At 37.2% G+C, this 22,028-nt stretch overlaps 1 protein-coding gene across 5 annotated transcripts in view; it reads right to left on the bottom strand.

Moving 5' to 3' along the window:
• The window catches only part of AQR (aquarius intron-binding spliceosomal factor), a 111,712-nt gene that overhangs the window by 33,806 nt on the left and 55,878 nt on the right, over positions 1-22,028 (bottom strand). For all 5 annotated transcript variants that reach the window (XR_009007499.1, XR_009007500.1, XM_007180442.2 and 2 more), the window contains exons 21-26: positions 20,263-20,409; positions 19,404-19,473; positions 17,005-17,115; positions 14,457-14,566; positions 3,598-3,733; positions 1,496-1,705 (exon numbers count right to left, since the gene is read on the bottom strand). Coding sequence is in view for 3 of the 5 variants with exons in the window: in XM_007180442.2 (XP_007180504.1) it covers positions 1,496-1,705; positions 3,598-3,733; positions 14,457-14,566; positions 17,005-17,115; positions 19,404-19,473; positions 20,263-20,409 (784 nt within the window). In the remaining 2 variants the exon portion in view is untranslated. The remainder of the gene's footprint in view (positions 1-1,495; positions 1,706-3,597; positions 3,734-14,456; positions 14,567-17,004; positions 17,116-19,403; positions 19,474-20,262; positions 20,410-22,028) is intronic.

Below are 22,028 nucleotides of genomic sequence, written 5' to 3'. Positions count from 1 at the left end.
AAGCACTCATAACAAAGGGAATTTATTGCAAGGAGCTCGTTATACAGGTGATGGAGAAGCAGAAAAGCCAACCAGGGAATGGCGAAGTAACCCAGAGATTGGCAACAGCAGGAAATTATGACCATTCCTAGGCTAGGAAGGATAATGAGGAGGAAGTGTTATCAGAGCCCAGAAACTGGGGTACCAGAATAAGCTGGAACTGCGGTGGGCCAGGTCAGGAGAAACTGGAGCCATGGAAGAGACGAAACCTCAGGCCGAGAGAGCTGGTGCAGAAATATCCTGGCTTCTCTCTCTTTATTCTATTTTTGCCACATTTCTCATTGGCTAAACCCAGAAAAAAGTCAGCTGACATGAGAGGCTGGGAAATGAAAACTCCAAGGACCAGTCTCAGCCCTGACCATGGCACAGGATCCCCCATAGACGAGAGGAGGGGAACGGACAACAGGTGGATGTGAGGAGCAAACAAGCCCATGCAGAGCACCTAATATCAAGTTTTATCAAATCGGAACATTATATCATACTTACTTCAGACTTTCAAACATTTGTTTTTGTTTTTTTAAAAATAATTAAAGCATCACAGGTACAGGTGGAGGTACCCTGCATATATCCTTCTTCCCACTCTCTCCCCAGACAGCTATTATAACCTATATGTTTTTATCCTTTTACATTCTATTTATGTAATCATAAACATACTATAATACTGTTTTGCAGGTTTTAAAATTTTATTTATCATTATCATACTACATATATACTACATATGTATATACATTATATATTTATTATTCTGTACCTACCATCCATCCATTTCTATCCACCTACTCACACCATACATCAGTGTTTACTGAACATCTATTATGTGCCAGGTATTGTTGCAGGAATAAAATCATATCTAAAAGGTACAAAGACTTTAAAAAAGACACGGTCTTTGTCCTTTTTATCTGAAGTAATCCTAAACATTCTTACTGAGGAATCTGAGCCTGAATGCAATCTTTTTACAGCACTGCTGTAGTCTTCCAATGATGTTTCCAATAAGGAATGAGAAAACTATGAAGCATCCTGGGGCTCCCTGGGTTCCAAACATATTCTTCTCTGTCCCCTTTATATAGTGGTGATTCTTATTTCACCTTAATAATCAGGAACAGTCATTCTGGCTAACATAGCAACCTCATTTTTTGTTTACAGATCAAAGGCATAAAGAACTTAGAATGGCCAAATTCCAAATCAAAGAACCATTGTTAAATCTCCTAATGAAAGCATTCCTTTCTTAAACACTAAGACTTCCACACCAGAAAAGCCAGAAAAATGGGGATTCAATTCATATCTTAATTTTTACTTATTTCTTCAACTAGAAAAATAAATGCTTCCAATAATCTCACTTAAAAGTAATAATCTGGTTTGCTAGATTTGAATATTCCACTTACTACATTTAAAAAAAAAACAACAAACTAAGCTTAAAACCTTTAAAGGAAAGTTAAAAGAACTTGAGAACCCTTACCTCAAGCTGAGTAAAGATTTTCTTAATATGCCTGAAACATCCTTCAGCAATTTCCATGTCTTCTTCATAAGATCGGCCTTTAAAAATGGGTTGAGGGGCATTTGCAAAATACTCATGAAAAGGGAAGAAAGTGGAGACTTCAGTGACATCTGGCAACGTGTTACCTTTATTTTTCACTTTGCTGATATACTCTTCCCAACGAGACATTACCTGTAAGAAAAAAAGAGACTTGAGGTTAAATTTGCCAGCTCTTATGTTTTAAATAATAAAATAAAAAACGAATTGAGTAAAAGTAAGATTTGGTAGGTAAAAGAAAAGGAAAAGGAAAAGAAAAGCAATCTTTGACCCAACAGGACTATTTCTTATCCAAGTCACTGATACACTGCCCTTCTTTTATAAAAGTAACCTTTAAGACTGTAGGAAAAAAACCTCTTAGATAAAAAATGTACAGATGGGATGAGAAAGAACCTCAGGATCATCTCATGGGACTTTATCTCAGACGTTTCAGATTTTCTATGCATATTCAGAACAATTTATGATTGATGATCAAAAAAAAAAACCTCTCTGGACAAAGAAATTCCTCATTTTTTCACTATTTCAGTTTCTCTCCATATATGGTTAAGTTCAGCTCTAGTAGCTTTTTAATCAATTTAGCACTTGTCAACCCTTATCCTAGACCTTCATAATTTCTCCAATTCTCTTTAGTATACTTATAAAGAACTTCTGGTTAAGCTGCGTATATATTTGAAAGCTCATTTTATGACTTTTGTGACATAGGTAGTTCAATTACCTCCTGCTATAAATGTTAACTATGGCTCTACTCAGTTCCTGCTTAATCTCCATTTTTGTGATTCTCTCAGTTTTTCTGTTATAATTTCAGTGTTTCTCAAAGTGTGGTCCTTAGGCAGAATATCTGAAAAGCTAAATAAAAATGTAGATACCTGGATGCCACACCTTACTAAAATAAAGTCTCTGGGGACAGAGCTTGAGAATTCCCTTTTTAAACAACTTTCCCAATGTGATTATTGTGTGTTCAAAATTGTGAGGCCTTGTGAGGCCTCAAGTTCATATTTCTCAAATTTATTACCTAAGGTTCTAAAATTTACATATTATTTCTATTACTTTTAAAACTAGTTTTCACTGAGAGCCTAGTGATTTTTATGTTGTGACAAACATGCATTTAAGCATGATCTTTATTCCATTATTCAAAGTTCTTAACAGTGTGAGTCTAATGCAGACAACTTTGCAAGATCATGCGTATGTCCTGTGTTTCACAAGGAACCATGAAATCAGCTCATTCTGAACGGACTCAACTGGTTTATCTGCTTATAATGAGCATAAACTCTTTTTTTCATATACATTTTACAATTTCAGTGTTATGATTTATACCTAAAATATACAAATAGCATTAGAACAAAGAGAACAAATACAGTTATACAAAAATCTTCATTATTTATGTTTAATCCATTTAAAATTATTAGTAAACCAGTTGACTTTTAAAGTTTATTTTTATTTATTTTATTTGGCTTTACATTTCTCATTAACTTTCACACCCCCAAACAAAAGCAAAAACATGCCTCTAAATTGAAGTCAAAGAATGTTTAACTTAAACTCCTACTTTGAAATTAATTCTAAAACAAAATGTACTTCTAGAAATTTAAAAAGAAAGTATGTTTTTCTTCATTACTTGATTAATATGCATAGCAAAAGTAAGTTAAAGAACTGTATTTGTTACCACTGGGTAGCTAGACTGTTTGGTTATAGTTCTATAGTAATGAAAACAAAACAAAAACAAAAAAAAAAAAAGAGAGAGAGACTAGAAACTTTGTCAATAGCAAGAAAAAAAAAAAGAAAAAAGATTTTAAAGTAGCAACATTGGCCTTTCACTGAATAAGTCATCAAGCAAAGTTATTTAGCAAACAAAAGTGAAGATAACAGGAAATACAAACATTTAACACAAACATAGCTTTGGCAATAGCATATATTTTAATCTACTCAACAAAAAAGTAAGCTTTCAAGAAAGGATCTCCAGAACCCATCCCAGTTTCCAACTGAAGACCATATTACAATAAAGTATGATTTAAAAACCCTTAATCTCTTACCTGATATAAGAAGAAATAGCCTGCAGTTTCACAAGTATATGAAGCATCTCCTGGAACCCCTAGACTCTTCTGCAATCGTTTGACTTCTTCTAAAAGTTCTATTCTTCGAGCTAGGACATAATTAACTCTTCCATACCTAAAAATTTCAATTAAGCAAAAAGGCAAAATTACATAATGAAGAGACTTGCAAGGAAACTGTCAGCAAAATATTTAAGAAAATCATAATAGAAACGATAAATGGCCAAAGAGAAAAAAAGAACGGTAGAAAACATAAGTTTATATTTACTATAAGTGACAGTTCTTGAGTTATTTTATACTAAAGCTACTTGAAATGTACCCTATGGATCAGGGCTGATCTGCAAATGTGTTAGTGGTCTGTGAGACAGGAAAATCAACTACACTACTAAACACACCTCTGGTTCAGCTTTTTTTTTTTTTTTCTTCATAAAAAGACCTTCACAAAAAAGGAAACACTACAGTGCATTCAGGTGCTAGTGCATCTCATAACAGACCAGAATATAGTTTACAGATTGGCTACTCTGAATAGCACCATCATAAAAGTAGATTAGCTCTAAAGGTTTTGAAAAGTAATTTTAAAATTTATTTGATCATTCTTTGGCATAGAGCATGGAGCTTGGCATCTGGACCAAGTATGTTCATAAATGTTTGCTGAATGAGTAAGAAAACTAAAATTTGGAGAGTACCCGGCCCAGAGATAGGTAGTTAAGAAAAAAAGTGGAACCAGAATTGGATCCCAAAGCCTATGTATACTCTTTCCACCATAAAAAGTGCCTCCTTCAATCCTTTAACACTAATTAAAAAAAAAAAAAAAAAGCAACATACAATGGAATTCTATGTAATATTTGCTCAATTATTCTGTAAATCTAAAACTATACTAAAAAAAAGTCTACTAATTAATTTTAAAGAGCAAGGTACAGGAACACCTCATTTTATTGTGCTTCACTTTATTGCACTTTGCAGATACTGCATTTTTTACAAATTGAAGGTTTGTGGTAACCCTGCATTGAGCAAGTCTATCAGTGCTGTTTTTTCCAAAAGCATTTGCTAACTTCATGTCTCTGTGTCACATTTTGGAAATTCTTGAACTATTTCAAACATTTTCATTATTATTACATTTGCTATCTGTGATATGTAATCTTTGATATTACTATTGTAATTGTTTTGGGGTGCCACAAACCATGACCATGTAAGATGGCAAACTTAACTGATAAATGTTGTGTGTGTGTTCTGATTTGCTCCATCAATTGGCCATGCCCCCATATTTCTCCCTCTCCTCAGGCCTCCTTATTCCCTGAGACACAACAACATTGAAGTTAAGGCCAATTAATAACCCTACAATGGCCTCTCAGTGTTCAGTTGCATGTCTCACTTCAAATCAAAAGCTAGAAATGATTAAGGTTAGTGAGGAAGGCACGTTGAAAACTGAGACAGGCCAAAAGCTAGGTCTCTTGCACCAGTTAGTGAAGTTGTGAACGCAAAGGAAAAGTTCTTGAAGGGAATGAGAATTGCTATTCCAAGGACTTCCCTGGTGGCACAGTGGTTAAAAATCCGCCTGCCAATGCAGGGGACGCACGTTCGAGCCCGGGTCCGGGAAGATCCCACGTGCCACGGAGCAACCAACCAAGCCTGTGCACTACAGCTACTGAGCCTGTGCTCTAGGGCCCGCGAGCCACGACTACTGAAGCCCACGCACCTAGAGCCCGTGCTCCGCAACAAGAGAAGCCACCGCAATGAGAAGCCTGCGCACCGCAACGAAGAGTAGCCCCCGCTCGCCGCAACTAGAGAAAAGCCCGCGCGCAGCAACAAAGACACAATGCAGCCAAAAATAAATAAATAAATAAATAATTTTTAAAAAGTGCTACTCCAGTGAACACACGAATGATAAGAAAGTAAAACAGCCTTATTGCTGATATGAAAAAAGCTTTAGTGGTTTGGACAGAAGATCAAACTAGCCACAACATTCCCTTAAGCCAAAGCCTAATCCAGACAAAGCAAGGCCGTAACTCACTCTCTTTAATTCTAGTAAGGTTGAGACAGGTGAGGGAGCAGCAGCAGAAGAGTCTGAATCTAGCCAAGGTTGGTTCATGAGGTTTTAGGAAAGAAGCTGTCTCCAAAACGTAAAAGTGCAGCGTGAAGCAGCAAGTGCTGATGTAGAAGCTGCAGCACGTTATACAAAAGATCTAGCTGTGATAATGAAGATGGCTACACTAAACAACAGATTTTCAGTGTAGAAAAAAATACAGCCTTCTATTGGAAGAAGATGCCATCTAGGACTTCCACAGCTAGAGAGGAGAAGTCAGTGCCCAGCTTCAAAGGTTCAAAGGACAGGCTGACTCTCTTGTTAGGGGCTAATGCTGCTGGTGACTCTAAGTTGAAGCCAATGCTCATTCACCATTCCAGAAATCCTAGGGCCCTTAAGACTTACGCTAAATCTACTCTGCTTGCGCTGTGTTAATGGAACAAAGCCTGGATGACAGCACATCTGTTTACAACATGGTTTGCTGAATATTTTAAGCCCACTGTTTGCACCTACTGCTCAGGAAAAAAGATTCCTTTCAAAATATCACTGCTCATCGACAATGCACCTGGTACCCAAGAACTCTGAAGGAGATGTACAATGAGATTCATGTTGTTTTCAGGCCTGCTAACACAACACCTGTTCAGCAGCCCATGCATCAAGGAGTCATTCGACTTTCAAGTCTTATTATTTAAGAAATACATTTTGTAAGACTATAGCTGCCATAGACAGTGATTCCTCTGATGGTTCTGGGCAAAATAAACTGAAAATCTTCTGGAAAGGATTCACCATTTTAGATGCCATTAAGGACATTCGTGATTCACTGGAAGAGGTCAAGATATCAAAATTAACAGGAGTTTGGAAGAAGTTGATCCTAACCCTCCTAGATGACTTTCAGGGGATTAAGACTTCAGTGGAGGAAAAAAAACTGTAGTTGTGGTAGAAGTAGCAAGAGAACTAGAATCAGAAGTAGAACCTGGGCTTCCCTGGTGGCGCAGTGGTTGAGAGTCTGCCTGCCAATGCAGGGGACACGGGTTCGAGCCCTGGTCTGGGAAGATCCCACATGCCACGGAGCAACTGGGCCCGTGAGCCACAATTACTGAGCCTGCGCGTCTGGAGCCTGTGCTCCGCAACAAGAGAGGCCGCGATAGTGAGAGGCCCGCGCACCGCGATGAAGAGTGGCCCCCGCTCGCCGCAACTAGAGAAAGCCCTCACACAGAAACTAAGACCCAACACAGCCATAAATAAATAAAATTAAAATAATATTAATAAAAAAAAAAAAAAAGAAGTAGAACCTGAAGATGGGACTGAATTGCCTCAATCTCAAGATAACACTTTAACAGATGAGGAGTTGCCTCTTATAGGAGAGCAAAGAAAGAAGTTTCTTGAGATGGAATCTATTCCTGCTGAAGATGACATGAAGAATGTTGAAATAACCACAAAGGATTTAGAATATTACATAAATTTAGTTGACAAAGTAGCAGCAGAGTTTGGTAGGACTGACTCTAATTTTGAAAGAAGTTCTATTGTGGGTAAAATACTACCAAGCAGCATTGCCTGCTACAGAGAAATCATTAGAGAAAGGAAGATTCAATCCACATGGCAAATTTCATTACTGTCTCATTTTAGTAAGTTGTCATAGCCCCCTCAACCTTCAGCAACCACCACCCTGATCAGTCAGCAGCTATCAACGTTGAGGCAAGACCCTCCACCAGCAAAGATTACAGCCTGTTGAAGGCTCTGACGATGCCTAGCATTTTTTAGTAATAGAGTATTTTCTAACTAAGGCATGTACATTGTTTTTTTAGACATAATGCTATTGCATACTTAGTAGACTATAGTATAGTGTAAACAATACTTTTATATGCACTGGGAAGCCAAAAAATCCATGTGACTCGCTTTATTGTGATAGGCACTTGATTATGATGGTCTGGAACTGAATCTGCAAAGTCTCTGCGGTATGCCTGTACACAATTATAAATAATAGCATAGTTACAGATGATTATTAAAAAAGAGACTAATAAAAACTTGTTTGGGAGAAGTAGCATTATGAGTGATCACTCCCTCTCTGCTATCTTACTAGATACAAAAATTTTTCTTTAGGGAAAGTGATATTAATTTTATTGTGAAAAAATATTCACTATTTTTCTTTTTAATTATGACAAAGAGAGAAATATGAAATAAATGCACAATCAAACAAGCACACACATTATTAACAAGATCTGGAGCTTGACTTGCCTATCAGAAAGCAAAAAGTACTTTTTTCCTGAGAAACTTGGTAGTACCTGAAATCATTTTAAAAATTCTGCTGCTTTTCTATTATAATATCTTTAAATACCAGAAATTGAACTGCACCACACTTATAATTACACTATTTAGCATTCCATGAGTACCCATACATTCAATGAATTATGGATTGGTAGATTTTACAGTTGAGCCCACTGGTGTAAGTTAGGTTTAATAAGAAGAAATACCCATGGGAAGAATTCAGGGAAGCATTACAAGCTGATCCAAAATTAAGAATCTACAGCCTTAAATAAATTAATGTGTGTTGATCTTGCCCTCTGACTTTTCAAAAGCTAAAAAATTTTGGGAGGGGGACCTTCAAGATGGCAGAGGAGTAAGACGTGGAGATCACCTTCCTCCCCACAAATACATCAAATATACATCTACATGTGGAACAACTCCTACAGAACACCTACTGAACGCTGGCAGAAGACCTCAGACTTCCCAAAAGGCAAGAAACTCCCCACATACCTGGGTAGGGCAAAAGAAAAAAGGAAAAACAGAGACAAAAGAATAGGGACAGGACTTGCACCTCTGGGAGGGAGCTGTGAAGGAGGAAAAGTTTCCACACACTAGGAAGCCCCTTCACTGGCAGAGATGGCATGTGGCGGGGGGGGGAAGCTTTGGAGCCACGGAGGAGAGCGCAGAAACAGGGGTGCAGAGGGCAAAGCGGAGATTCCTGCACAGAGGATCGGTGCTGACCAGCACTCACCAGCCTGAGAGGCTTGTCTGCTCACCTGCCGGGGAGGGTGGGGGCTGGGAGCTGAGGCTCGAGCTTCGGAGGTCAGATCTCAGGGAGAGGACTGGGGTTGGCTGCGTGAATACAGCCTGAAGGGGGCTAGTGCCCCACAGCAAGCCGGGAGGGAGTCCGGGGAAAAGTCTGGAGCTGCCTAAGAGGCAAGAGACCACTGTTTCGGGGTGCGCAAGGAGAGGGGATTCAGAGCACCGCCTAAATGAGCTCCAGAGATGGGCGTGAGCCGTGGCTATCAGCACGGACACCAGAGATGGGCATGAAATGCTAAGGCTGCTCCTGCAGCCACCAAGAAGCCTGTGTGCAAGCACACGTCACTGTCCACACCCGCCTCCCCCTCCCAACCCCCGGGAGCCTGTGCAGCCCACCACTGCCAGGGTCCCGTGATCCAGGGATAACTTCCCCAGGAGACCACATGGCCCACCCAGGCTGTTGCAACGTCACGCCAGCCTCTGCCACCTCAGGCTCACCCCATATCCAATTATAATTAGCACACCTCTCCCTGCCCCCAGCCTGAATAAGCAAGAGCCCCCTAATCAGTCACTCCTTTAACCCCCTCCTGTCTGGGCGGTGAACAGATGCCTGAGGGTGACCTACACGCTGAGGTGGGCCAAAATTAAAGCTGAACCGAAGAGCTGTGCCAAAATTAAAGCTGAACCGAAGAGCTGTGCAAACAAAGAAGAGAAAGGGAAACTTCTCCGTGAAGCCTCAGGAGCAGCAGATTAAATCCCCACAATCAACTTGATGTACCCTGCCTCTCTGGAATACCTGAATAGACAACGAATCGTCCCAAAATTGTGGCAGTGGACTTTGGGAGCAACTGTAAGACTTTGGGTTTGCTGTCTGCGACTGATTTATTTCTGATTTTTATGTTTATCTTAGTTTAGTGTTTAGTGCTTGTTATCATTAGTGGATTTGTTTACTGGTTTGGTTGCTCTCTTTTTTATTTTTAATTTTTATTATTTTCTTTATGTTAATAACTTAAAAAAATATTTTTATTTATTTATTTTTTTTTTCATTCTTCCTTTCTTTTTTCCTCCATTTTATTCTGAGCCATGTGGCTGACAGGGTCTTCGTGCTGTGGCCTGGTGTCAGGCTTGAGCCTCTGAGGTGGGAGAGCCGAGATCAGGACATTGGACCACCAGAGGCCTCCCAGCCCCACGTAATATCAATCAGCAAGAGCTCTCCCACAGATCTCCGTCTCAACACTAAGACCCAGCTCCACCCAACGGCCAGCTAACTCCAGTGCTGGATGCCCCATGCCAAACAACTAGCAAGACAGGAACACAACCCCAGCCCTCAGCAGAGAGGCTGCCTAAAATCATACTAAGGTCACAGACACCCCAAAACGCACCACCAGGCACAGCCCTCTCCACCAGAAAGACAAGATCCAGCCCCACCCACCAGAACATAGGCACCAGACCCCTCCACAAGCCACTGAACCAACCTCAGCCACTGGGGGCAGACACCAAAAACAACAGGAACTATGAACCCGCAGCCTGCGAAAAGGAGACCCCAAACACAGTAAGATAAACAAAATGAGAAGACAGAGAAATATACAGCAGATGAAGGAGCAAGGTAAAAACCCATCAGACCAAATAAATGAAGTGGAAATAGGCAGTCTACCTGAAAAAGAATTCAGAGTAATGATAGGAAAGATGATCCAAAATCTTGGAAACAGAATGGAGAAAATACAAGAAATGTTTAAAAAGCACCTAGAAAAACTAAAGAGCAAACAAACAATGATGAACAGCAGGATAAATGAAATTAAAAATTCTCTAGAAGGAATCAATAGCAGAATAACTGAGGCAGAAGAATGGATAAGTGACCTGGAAGATAAAATAATGGAAATTAACTACCACAGAGCAGAATAAAGAAGAAAGAATGAAAGGAATTGAGGACAGTCTCAGAGACCTCTGGGACAACATTAAAAGCAACAACATTCGAATTATATGGGTCCCAGAAGAAGAAGACAAAAAGAAAGGGCCTGAGAAAATATTTGAAGAGATTATAGTTGAAAATTTCCCTAACATGGGAAAGGAAATAGTCAAGTCCAGGAAGCACAGAGAGTCCCATACAGGATAAATCCCAGGAGAAACATGCCAAGACACATATTAATCAAACTATCAAAAACTAAATACAAAGAAAAAAATATTAAAAGCAGCATTAAAATTAAAAATCTTCCAACAAACAAAAGCGCAGGACCAGATGGTTTCACAGGCTAATTCTATCAAACATTTAGAGAAGACCTAACATTTCTCAAACTCTTCCAAAATATAGCAGAGGGAGGAACACTCCAAAACTCATTCTATGAGGCCACCATCACCCTAATACCAAATCTAGACAAAGATTTCACGAAAAAAGAAAACTACAGGCCAGTATCATTGATGAACATAGATGCAAAAATCCTCAACAAAATACTAGCAAACAGAATCCAACAGCACATTAAAAGGATCATACACCATGATCAAGTGGGGTTTATCCCAGGAATGCAAGGATTCTTCAATATACGCAAATCAATCAACGTGATACACCATATTAACAAATTGAAGGATAAAAAACCGTAGGATAATCTCAGTAGATGCAGAAAAGGCTTTTGACAAAATTCAACACCCATTTATGACAAAAACTCTCCAGAAAGGAGGCAGAAATGGAACCTACCTCAACATAATAAAGTCCATAAATGACAAACCCACAGTCAACATCATTCTCAATGGTGAAAAACTGAAACCATTTCCTCTAAGATCAGGAACAAGACAAGGTTGCGCACTCTCACCACTATTACTTAATATAGTTTTGGAAGTTTTAGCCACAGCAATCAGAGAAGAAAAAGAAATAAAAGGAATCCAAATTGGAAAAGAAGTAAAACTGTCACTGTTTGCAGATGACATGATACTATACATAGAGAATCCTAAAGATGCTACCAGAAAACTACTAGAGCTAATCGATGAATTTGGTACAGCAGCAGGATACAAAATTAATGCACAGAAATCTCTTGCATTCTTACACACTAATAAAGAAAAATCTGAAAGAGAAATTAAGGAAACACTCCCATTTACCACTGCAACAAAAAGAATAAAATACCTAGGAATAAACCTACCTAAGGAGACAAAAGACCTGTATGCAGAAAACTATAAGACATTGATGAAAGAAATTAAAGATGATACAAATAGATGGAGAGATATACCATATTCTTGGATTGGAAGAATCAACATTATGAAAATGACTATACTACTCAAAACAATCTACAGATTCAATGCAATCCCTATCAAACTATCAATGGCATTTTTCACAGAACTAGAACAAAAAATTTCACAATTTGTATGGAAACACAAAAGACCCCGAATAGCCAAAGCAATCTTGAGAAAGAAAAACGGAGCTGGAGGAATCAGGCTCCCTGACTTCAGACTATACTACAAAGCTACAGTAATCAAGACAGTTTGGTACTGGCACAAAAACAGAAATATAGATCAATGGAACAGGATAGAAAGCCCAGAGATAAACTCACACATATATGTTCACCTTGTCTTTGATAAAGGAGGCAAGAATATACAATGGAGAAAAGACAACCTCTTCAGTAGTGGTGGTGGGAAAACTGGACAGCTACATATGAAAGCATGAAATTAGAACACTTCCTAACACCATACACAAAAATAAACTCAAAATGGATGAAAGACCTAAATGTAAGGCCAGACACTATAAAACTCTTAGAGGAAAACATAGGCAGAACACTCTATGACATAAATCACAGCAAGACCCTTTTTGACCCACCTCCTAGAGAAATGGAAATAAAAACAAAAGTAAACAAATTGGACCTAATGAAACTTAAAAGCTTTTGCACAGCAAAGGAAACCATAAACAAGACAAAAAGACAGCCCTCAGAATAGGAGAAAATATTTGCAAATGAAGTAACTGACAAAGGATTAATCTCCAAAATTTACAAGCAGCTCATGCAGCTAGATATCAAAAAAACAAACAACCCAATCCAAAAATAGCCAGAAGATCTAAATAGACATTTCTCCCAAGAAGATACACAGATTGCCAACAAACACATGAAAGGATGCTCAACATCACTAATTATTAGAGAAATGCAAATCAAAACCACAATGAGGTATCATCTCACACTGGTCAGAATGGCCATCATCAAAAAATCTGCAAACAATAAATGCTGGAGAGGGTGTGGAGAAAAGGGAACCCTCTTCCCACTGTTGGTGGGAATGTAAATTGATACAGCCACTCTGGAGAACAGTATGGAGGTTCCTTAAAAAACTAAAAATAGAACTGGCATATGACCTAGCAATCCCACTACTGGGCATATATCCTGAGAAAACCATAATTCAAAAAGAGACAAGTACCACAATGTTCATTGCAGCACTATTTACAATAGCCAGGATATGGAAGCAACCTAAGTGTCCATCGACAGATGAATGGATAAAGAAGATGTGGCACATATATACAATGGAATATTACTCAGCCATAAAAAGAAATGAAATTGAGTTATTTGTAGTGAGGGGGATGGACCCAGAGTCTGTCATAAAGAAGTCAGAGTGAAGTCAGAAAGAGAAAAACAAATACTGTATGCTAACACACATACATATGCAATCCAAAAAAAAAAAAGAAAAATGGTTCTAATGAACCTAGGGGCAGGACAGGAATAAAGATGCAGACGTAGAGACTGGACTTGAGGACATGGGGAGGGGGAAGGGTAAGCTGGGATGAAGTGAAAGAGTAGCATTGACATATATACACTACCAAATGTAAAACAGATAGCTAGTGGGAAGCAGCTGCATAGCACAGGGAGATCAGGTTGGTGCTTTGTGACCACCTAGAGGGGTGAGATAGGGAGGGTGCGAGGGAGACGCAAGAGGGAGGGCATATGGGGATATATGTATACGTACAGCTGATTCACTTTGTTATACAGCAGAAAGTAACACAACACTGTAAAGCAATTATACTCCAATAAAGAGGTTAAAAAAAAAACTGTTGGGTGATCTCTTTAATACAAGGACTCAAAATAAATGCAACATAGTAAGTTAACACTCTTTTAGCTCTTTTGATGTCTATAATCTATTCAGTCAAAAGTAATGTTCAGTAGTCAAAGGCTGTATTTATTATGTACAGCTGTTAATTATACCTATTGACTGAAATTATGCTTTAAAAATGAATTTAAATATAAACGAAATGAGCTAATATAAAGCAACTTTAAAGGAAAAAAACCAAAATACTAACAGCAGAAGAAATTTGACTTCTAAAGTTTTAGTCACCTTACAATATGTAATATTAAGCTTAAAGTCCAGCTAAACTGGCAATAAGTTCCTGAAATAATACTTACAACCCCAAAGCTTATACTATCATTAATCTCCAACTGCATTTCATTAAATGAATCCAGCTAATTGGTGCCTAGAATAAATGCAAATTAAATGTGTAGATGAAATGTGAAAAGGAATTGCGTAACGTACAGTTCGGGTTTGGCAACATTAAAAATTACTTCAATAAATAGAAAGCAAATGGATATCTGCAATTTAAAAAAGATGAAAAGATAACTCTCTTCACTGAAATAACTGTATGAGGAAAAAAATGGCATAAACATGCAGAACTGGAGCAGAGGGAAATCCTGAACAGACTTTGGGTTCAATTAGTATAGCCTAAGTAGGTTACACTAGAACCCTTCAGAATTCAGTTGGATTATTCATTGCTCTCTTTTCCTATTCTTTATTAAAGAAAAAGAGGAGAAGGTTAAAAATTCTTTGTATACCGTTTCAAAACTAATCCCCATTTGCTCACCTGCTGAAATCTTTCTCTGTCTCCAGCTCTTCTTCTCCATGACCAAGACGCAGGAGGTGACGCTCGTCAATGTCTAAAGCCATGATTTTCTCAAACAACTGGTTCAGGGCCTGGAAAATAAAAAAAAAGAATGATGGAGAATTTTATAGAATCAGTAGGCTCCTTTAAAAGTAACAAAAACTAACAATCAGAAGGATAGAAAAGAATGAGCATTGCCCAGTCAGATAAGAATCAAAGTCAAAACACAGAAGGAAACATCTTTTATTAAGGCCATTTATAATTTAAACAAAATAGTATTTTTATTGATTTCTGATATTGCTACATACGTGTACTTGGTCAAATTAGTAACTGGAAATCATAAAAACCATCCATCCATTACATCTCTGATAATTTATGAAAAGAGAAGGCTTTGGCTCAGTATGTATTTCTCTCAAGTAGTAAAAATTACTAAAATAATTAACAATCACATTCAGTCTCATTTTATTTAACAGAATTTCCATGGGTTGCAGAAAACTGAAAAGTTTTTGTGGTTGGAGAAGTCCTCTTAGGAGATGTGTGGGTAGAATGCTTCAAAAGGATCACAGAGAGGAAAGGTAAAGTGCATCATTCAAATCTTAGACTGAAAGTCTAAATTAGCTCTCTATACAATAAGAAGCAGAGCACTCATCGCAAACTGTTCTGATGAAAGCCACCTATCTATGAAATGTTCGTATTTGGGGCTCCCTGAAATCCTAGTATTTACTATCTGAACATCTGCAATTATTAGGTTTTGCAGAAAGGCAAAAGTTTCATTGCATGGAAAGATATGCTAATAAGATGACATTTAAAAATTAGCCCCCACTCAAATATTTCTCCCAATTTACCATTAGTTTAACCCCGCCCGTGAGGTCAACATCCAGTCTTGTAAACATCCAGGCTACATAAGGTATACAGATATTCTTTGTTATCAAAATTCTAGCAATTAGAGCTCAGAAACTGATGAGATAAACATAAATCTTCAGGAAAAAAATTCACACAATCTAAACTCTTGATATTTTCCATCTAAAACTTGAGATGCAATAGATCAGACCACATGGCATTACTTACTGTCCAAACCTTTCCTATCCAAACTCACGAACCACATAGATTTAGGGGACAAAAAATACTAGCACATTGCAATCTCAGAAAAAACTGCAAGATTTCATCGTGAATTAGAGTGATGTTGGAGAACTGCTTGAATTATAGATGGGAACCAAGATCTGGTAAACAAAAGAGTTGTGAAAAATCAACAGTTTGCGTTAAAGAGGATGGTCTGATTATCAAAGGAGCAAAGAAGTCTTTGGCTATTTTTGCAAAATAACCTTCTCTGTAATTGTGCTACACAAGACAGTCATAAGTAGAGGATACTATAGAAAGTCATTATCAAGTTATGACAAAATTTACTAAAAAATATTATGTTAAAACAACACTGAATAATTCCTTATTCATTCTAAGAATCTGCAAATAGGTAAAATTATTACAGACTGAATTTTATTAAATAGAAGAAAAAAGTCTTTACACAGTTTGTTTCTTTTATCAAGATAAAGTCTTAACCCTCTCTTGTGCACAATTTTAGTACACCAGGCCGGTTACTTATAAACTTTAAAGAAATAAAAACATAAGTGAATGAATTGGATAGTATTAATTTTAAAATCCTGAGATTAAGTTGATGAATAACCGTAAATAACATTTAGCCTTCTAAAAACTCAAGTGTTTCTTTGTAGACCAACTTTTTTAAAGAACTGGTCAACTGAAATCACTATTGTTAATACGTATTCAGAGAAAACAAGTACCTTTGGAGATTTAGACTACCATGTGAGTTTCGTAACATGTTTCAGAATGTTCTGAGAGCTAGCTCCCTGTCACATTTTACATGAGTTAATATCACTTGTTCTTTTTCATTTCTATGGTAATGACAGCTTCAGAATAATTACCTCAGCACACATACAGATGTAAAGACCATTTTTCATCCATTATTTACAAGAAAGGAGTTTGTTTTGCTTGTTTTAGCTATTTATAAATGCCTTATGTATTAGACCTGCAGCCTAAAATTGTCCTTCCATGTAATATATATATTCATATGCATATTTTATAAGGATTTAAAATTCAATCCAGTATTAATATGATCCGGATTTAGTCTTTTAGGAATATCCATTCTACTAGTAGAAAAATACTACTAGTAAGGGGTAATGCTTTTGATCTCAAAGTAAGCATGGATGATGGGAGAAAAAGGCAATTACCACATATCCAAATATTCTTCTCAGCTCTTCCACATTTGGACTGCCTCTATTCGAAATAAAAGAATGTTTTTATATTTTTCTCAATATGGTCTGGTTATGACCAGTGATAAACAAACACTATGCTCATCAGCCTTTCCTGGTATTCTGTCAGCTCATAATCAGATTATCATATAAGCAGAAATCTCCATTGTGCTTTCATGCATCTCCCGCTCCATACACGCATGTCCACTTCATACATGCATGTGTGCACGTGCGTGCACGCACGCGTGCATACACACTCTCTCTCTTACCTGATTGGAATGAGTAACAATCAGAGTCCTCTGCTCTGGGAAATTGTGGTAGATGTTGGATATGATTTGGACTGCCACATCTGTTTTTCCTGTACCTGGTGGGCCCACAACCTAAAAAGCAGATGAACACATAGCAAACTACTAAGTTATCACATGGCTAGAAAATGGAGATTTTAAAACTGAAAGGTAAAATAAATTTAAAAATTCGCTGGGTAAGTTCAATGCAGAATGGACAAGACAGAGTTAGTGAACTTGAAGACAAATCAATAGAAATCACCCAACCTGAACAACAAGCAGAAAAAAAAAGATTAAAAAAATAATACACACAGCCTTGTGAATCTATGAGGCAATATTAAAAGGTATAACATATCTTTCAAATCCTAGAAAGAGGGGGAAAAGCATGCAGTGTAGAAAAAGTATTTAAAGAAATAATGGCTAAAAATTTCCCAAATCTGGCAAAAGACATAAATTGCAGATTCAATAAGCTCATTTAACATAAACAGAATAATCCCAAAGAAATCTAAGGCCAGACACATAATAATTAAATGGTTGGAATCTAAAGACAGAGAAAAAAATCTTAATAGCAACCAGAGAAAAATGATATATTACATATAGCAAAAAGATGTTTCAAATGACTGTGGACTTCTCATCAGAACCATGGAAGCCAAAAGGAAGTGGAATAACATTTTTAAAGTGCTGAAAGGAGAAAACTATCAATGCACTATTCTTTGTCCAGTGAAAATATCTTTAAAGAATGAAGATGAATTAGAGACATTCTCATATGAAGGAAAATAAAGGTAATTCATTGCTAGCTGATCTGCTCTTAAAACTGGTAAAAGAAATCCTTCAGACAAAGGAAATGATACCAGAGGATACTTGAGATATCAGGAATAAAAGGACAAATGGTAAATATAACAGACTATTCTTCTCCTCTGGAATTCTTTAAAATATGTTTGATGTCTGCAAGAAAAAATTCTAATATTGCCTGATGGTATTTTCAGTGTATTTACAGGTAAAACATATGACAACTACAACATAAAAGGGGAAGGTAAAGGGACCTATACAGAAGCAAGGATCCTCCAATCAATTTAAGAGACAGAATACTGATTCTAAGTAGGCTGTGAAAAGGTAAGTATGTACATTGTAATTCTCTAGAGCAGCCATTAAGAAAAACCTATACAAGAGATATAATAAAAGAACAAAATAGATAAATATAAATGAAACACTAAAAACTATCCAAATAACTCAGAAGAAGGCAGGAAAAGGGAAACAGGAACACACAAAAAAGGGAACAAACATAAAACAAATAATAAAATGGTAGGCCTAAACCCAAACACATTAATAAGTACATTAAGTGTAAATGGACTGAACACACCAATTAAAAGCAGAGACTTGTCAGAATGGAGAAAAAAAACATGCACCAACTATATGCTGTCTATAAGGAACTCACTTCAAATATAATAAGTAGGTTAGAAGTAAACTGATGGGAAAAGATATATCATGTAAACATTAATCAAAAGAAAGTTGTAGTGGCTATATTAATATCAAAGTAGACTTTAGAGTAAAGAAAATTACCAGTGATGAAGACAGACATTATACATGACAAAAGTGTCAATTCACCAAGAAGACACAACAACCCTGAAAGTGTATGTACATATCCATAAAGCTTTAAAATATATGAAGCAAAAATGGACAGAACTGAAAGGAGAAACAAATTCACAATTATAGCTGGAGACTTCAATACTCCTCTCTCAGTCAGTAACAGCAACAGTAGGTGGAATACCATCGGCGATAGAGAAGTACTGGATAACAACATCAACCAAATGGATCTCATTGACATAAACAGGACACTCCACCCAAGACAACAGAACACACATTCTTTTCAAGTGCACATGGAATATTCACCAATAGATCATATCCTGGGCCATAAAACAAACCTTAATAAATTTTAAAAAATTGAAATCATAGAAAGTATGTTCTCTGACCATAATGGACTTAGACCAGAAATCAGTAACTGGAAGACAACAGGAAAACCTTCAAATACTTGGAAATTAAACACATTTCTAAATCATTGTCAACAGACTTTTTCTGTACAGGGCCAGCAAGTAAACATTTTACTCTTTGTGGCCCATACAGTCTCTGCTGCAAGTATTTAAACTCTGCTGTGGTAGCACAAAAATGGCTATAGGCAATACATAAATGAATGGCCACAGCGAGGTTCTAACAAAACTTTATTTATGAACGTTGAAATGAGTAGCGTCCATACACATAAGATGCCACAATTACTTATAAACACTTAATTCAGTTGGGTTTTTGGGTTTAAAACAGAATATACTCTGAAAATCTGACACTTCTAGTCTGAATCCATTTAAGAACTTGTAGAACAGTAACTCTCTTACCATAGTTAGCCCAGGCTGCATTCCAGCACGGATGGCCTCTATCTGTGTATGAGTGAACTGAATTGTATTCCTGCAAATAAGAGTTGATAAGAAGTTTGTTAAAAATAAAGATGGATGACGTTAGTAAGAATTTAGACAACAATGACCAGAGGTCTGAACATTTGTTCTATATTTGCCCCTTGTTTCCCAATTTCTTCCTCCTCCCTATCCAGCCCTTTCTGTGGGTGTGTGTGCAGTAAAAAGTACATAAAATAAGATATACCCTCTTAACAAATTTTAAATGTACAGTACAGTGTTGTTAACTATAAGCCCAATGTTGCACAGCAGATCTCAAGAACTTTACATCCTACATGGCTGACCCAATCTCTTCTGAATGACTCTCTTTACCTCCGCCCCTCCACGGACCAATTAAAACTGAATGAATTTTGTGGAAAGAAAAGACTACAGTTATTTTTCAATATGTTTAGCCCAGCCCAGATCTTAACAGGAGTGTCAAAATTCTAGTTCCAGATCTAACACCAAATACAATGCCACTTTATTAGTCATGGCACACAAGCACAAGGGTAGCTGCTAAATGCAACACACGGTCATGAAGTAAGAACCCTGTGCTCACATTAAGGTAGACTGCTAATATTTATTTCTCATAGTACCTGAAAATGTTTCTTTTTGAAATATTACTACAGAGTGGCCAAAAATATTACTACAAATGGCCAAAACTAACAGAAGAGAAGTAAACAGGGTCCAGAAACAGAAGTTTCTAAATAATTTTTAAAATCAGAAAAATTTTTAAATATTACTAATCCACTTGAAATAGCAAACTATTATTCATTATTACAATTAGCAGAAATAGTGAAATTACCGTTTGGGCTGGTTGTACGGATATGGACCTCTATTAGGAATAACATGAGGTTCAACAATTAAGGTTTTTGCCTCTTCAGTGTCTTCATCTTCCTTCTCTGCATCTTTCCTTTTCTTCCCCTTTCCACTTCTTACTGGAAAAGTTATCCTACAAGACCACAACCTTGTTCATCTTTACAATTAACAACAATTTACCAAGCACCTATCTTGTGCATGACATTGTACAGAGGATAATCAGATGAGTAAGAAGCATTTATAGTTTAAAGGAACTTACTATCTGCATATAAATTTTGAAAAAAGTCTATTTAAAAGCATTAAAATGTAGTTAAGGGTGTTTAGATTAAGAAAAAGTCATCTGATTAAAGGAGAGTCAAAGAAGAAACATTTATTTATATATTTACTTTGTTTTCTTTAGGGGAAATAATTAACTATTTTTTTAATTGGAGTAATACTCACATAATATAAAATTTACCATTTTAAAGGTTCAATTCAATGGGTTTTAGTACATTCACAATGTTGTATAGTCATCACTACTCTCTAATGCCAGAATATTTTAATCAGTCCAAAGGAAACCCCATGCAATTAAGTAGTCACTCTGTATTCCAACCTAAACCCAGCCTCTGGCAATCAGTCTGTGTTTATATTGTCCTATTCTGGACATTTCATGTAAATGGAATCATACAATATTTGTTTTCTTCTGTCTTGCTTCTTTCACTTAGCATGTTCACAAAAGAAAATTTATATACTTACGGCACATGCACTGTAAAGTGCCTTACACACTGTCCTTCATTTAATCAGAAAAGGCTTTATGGGAAAGGTGGCATCTAAAATGAATTTCAAAAGACATTCCAGGAAGAAAGAATGAGCCAGTTCCGCTGAAGTGTAGGATACAATAGAGAAAATAAGGCTAGAGAGAAAGGCTGGAGCCTTGTTCTGACACCTTTGGAATATCAAGCCTTTAAGGCAGAAGTTCTTAGCCTGGGGTCAGGGAAACCTCAGGAGGCAACTTCCCATAGGTACCTGAGGAAGTCGATGAATACCCTAAAATTAAACTAAAAAATTAATTCTCTCTCTGTACTTTTTCCAGTCTTTGTTCACATTCTGAAAAAACAGACAATACCAAAAAATAAAAAGAAAAAAAGAAAAAAGAAAGCTAAGAACCAAAGAAGCTAAATGGTCAGCTCTTATTCTGATAAGCAACAGGAAAAATCAAATTTTTAGTTAGACAGTGGAATGACTCTAGCAGTAAGGCATGTAATGGGTTTAAGCAAGGAGACAGAGGGAGCAAAGACATTGCCATTATAAAGACTGAAGGGGCTTCCCCGGTGGCGCAGTGGTTGAGAATCTGCCTGCCAATGCAGGGCACACAGGTTCGAGCCCTGGTCTGGGAAGATCCCACATGCCACGGAGCAACTGGGCCCGTGAGCCACAATTACTGAGCCTGCGCGTCTGGAGCCTGTGCTCCGCAACAAGAGAGGCCGCGATGGTGAGAGGCCCGCGCACCGCGATGAAGAGTGGTCCCCACTTGCCGCAACTAGAGAAAGCCCTCGCACAGAAACGAAGACTCAACACAGTCATAAATAAATAAATAAATAAAGAACGTGAATTTCAAAAAAAAAAATAGGAAGATGAATATGGAAATAAATCCTAAACCTCTTTAAAAAAAAAAAAAAAAAAGACTGAAGTGTTGAGGGTTTAGAGAGGTAGCAGTCAGGACTGACATTTGAAAAAAAATGTACCTTTAAGGCAGAATCTGTAAGACACAGC

The sequence above is a fragment of the Balaenoptera acutorostrata genome, chromosome 3 (assembly GCF_949987535.1).
Source record: "Balaenoptera acutorostrata chromosome 3, mBalAcu1.1, whole genome shotgun sequence".
Taxonomy (NCBI): Eukaryota; Metazoa; Chordata; class Mammalia; order Artiodactyla; family Balaenopteridae; genus Balaenoptera; species Balaenoptera acutorostrata.
The sequence above is the reverse complement of the archived record's forward strand: the minus strand, read 5'-3'. Positions and strand labels throughout refer to the sequence as shown.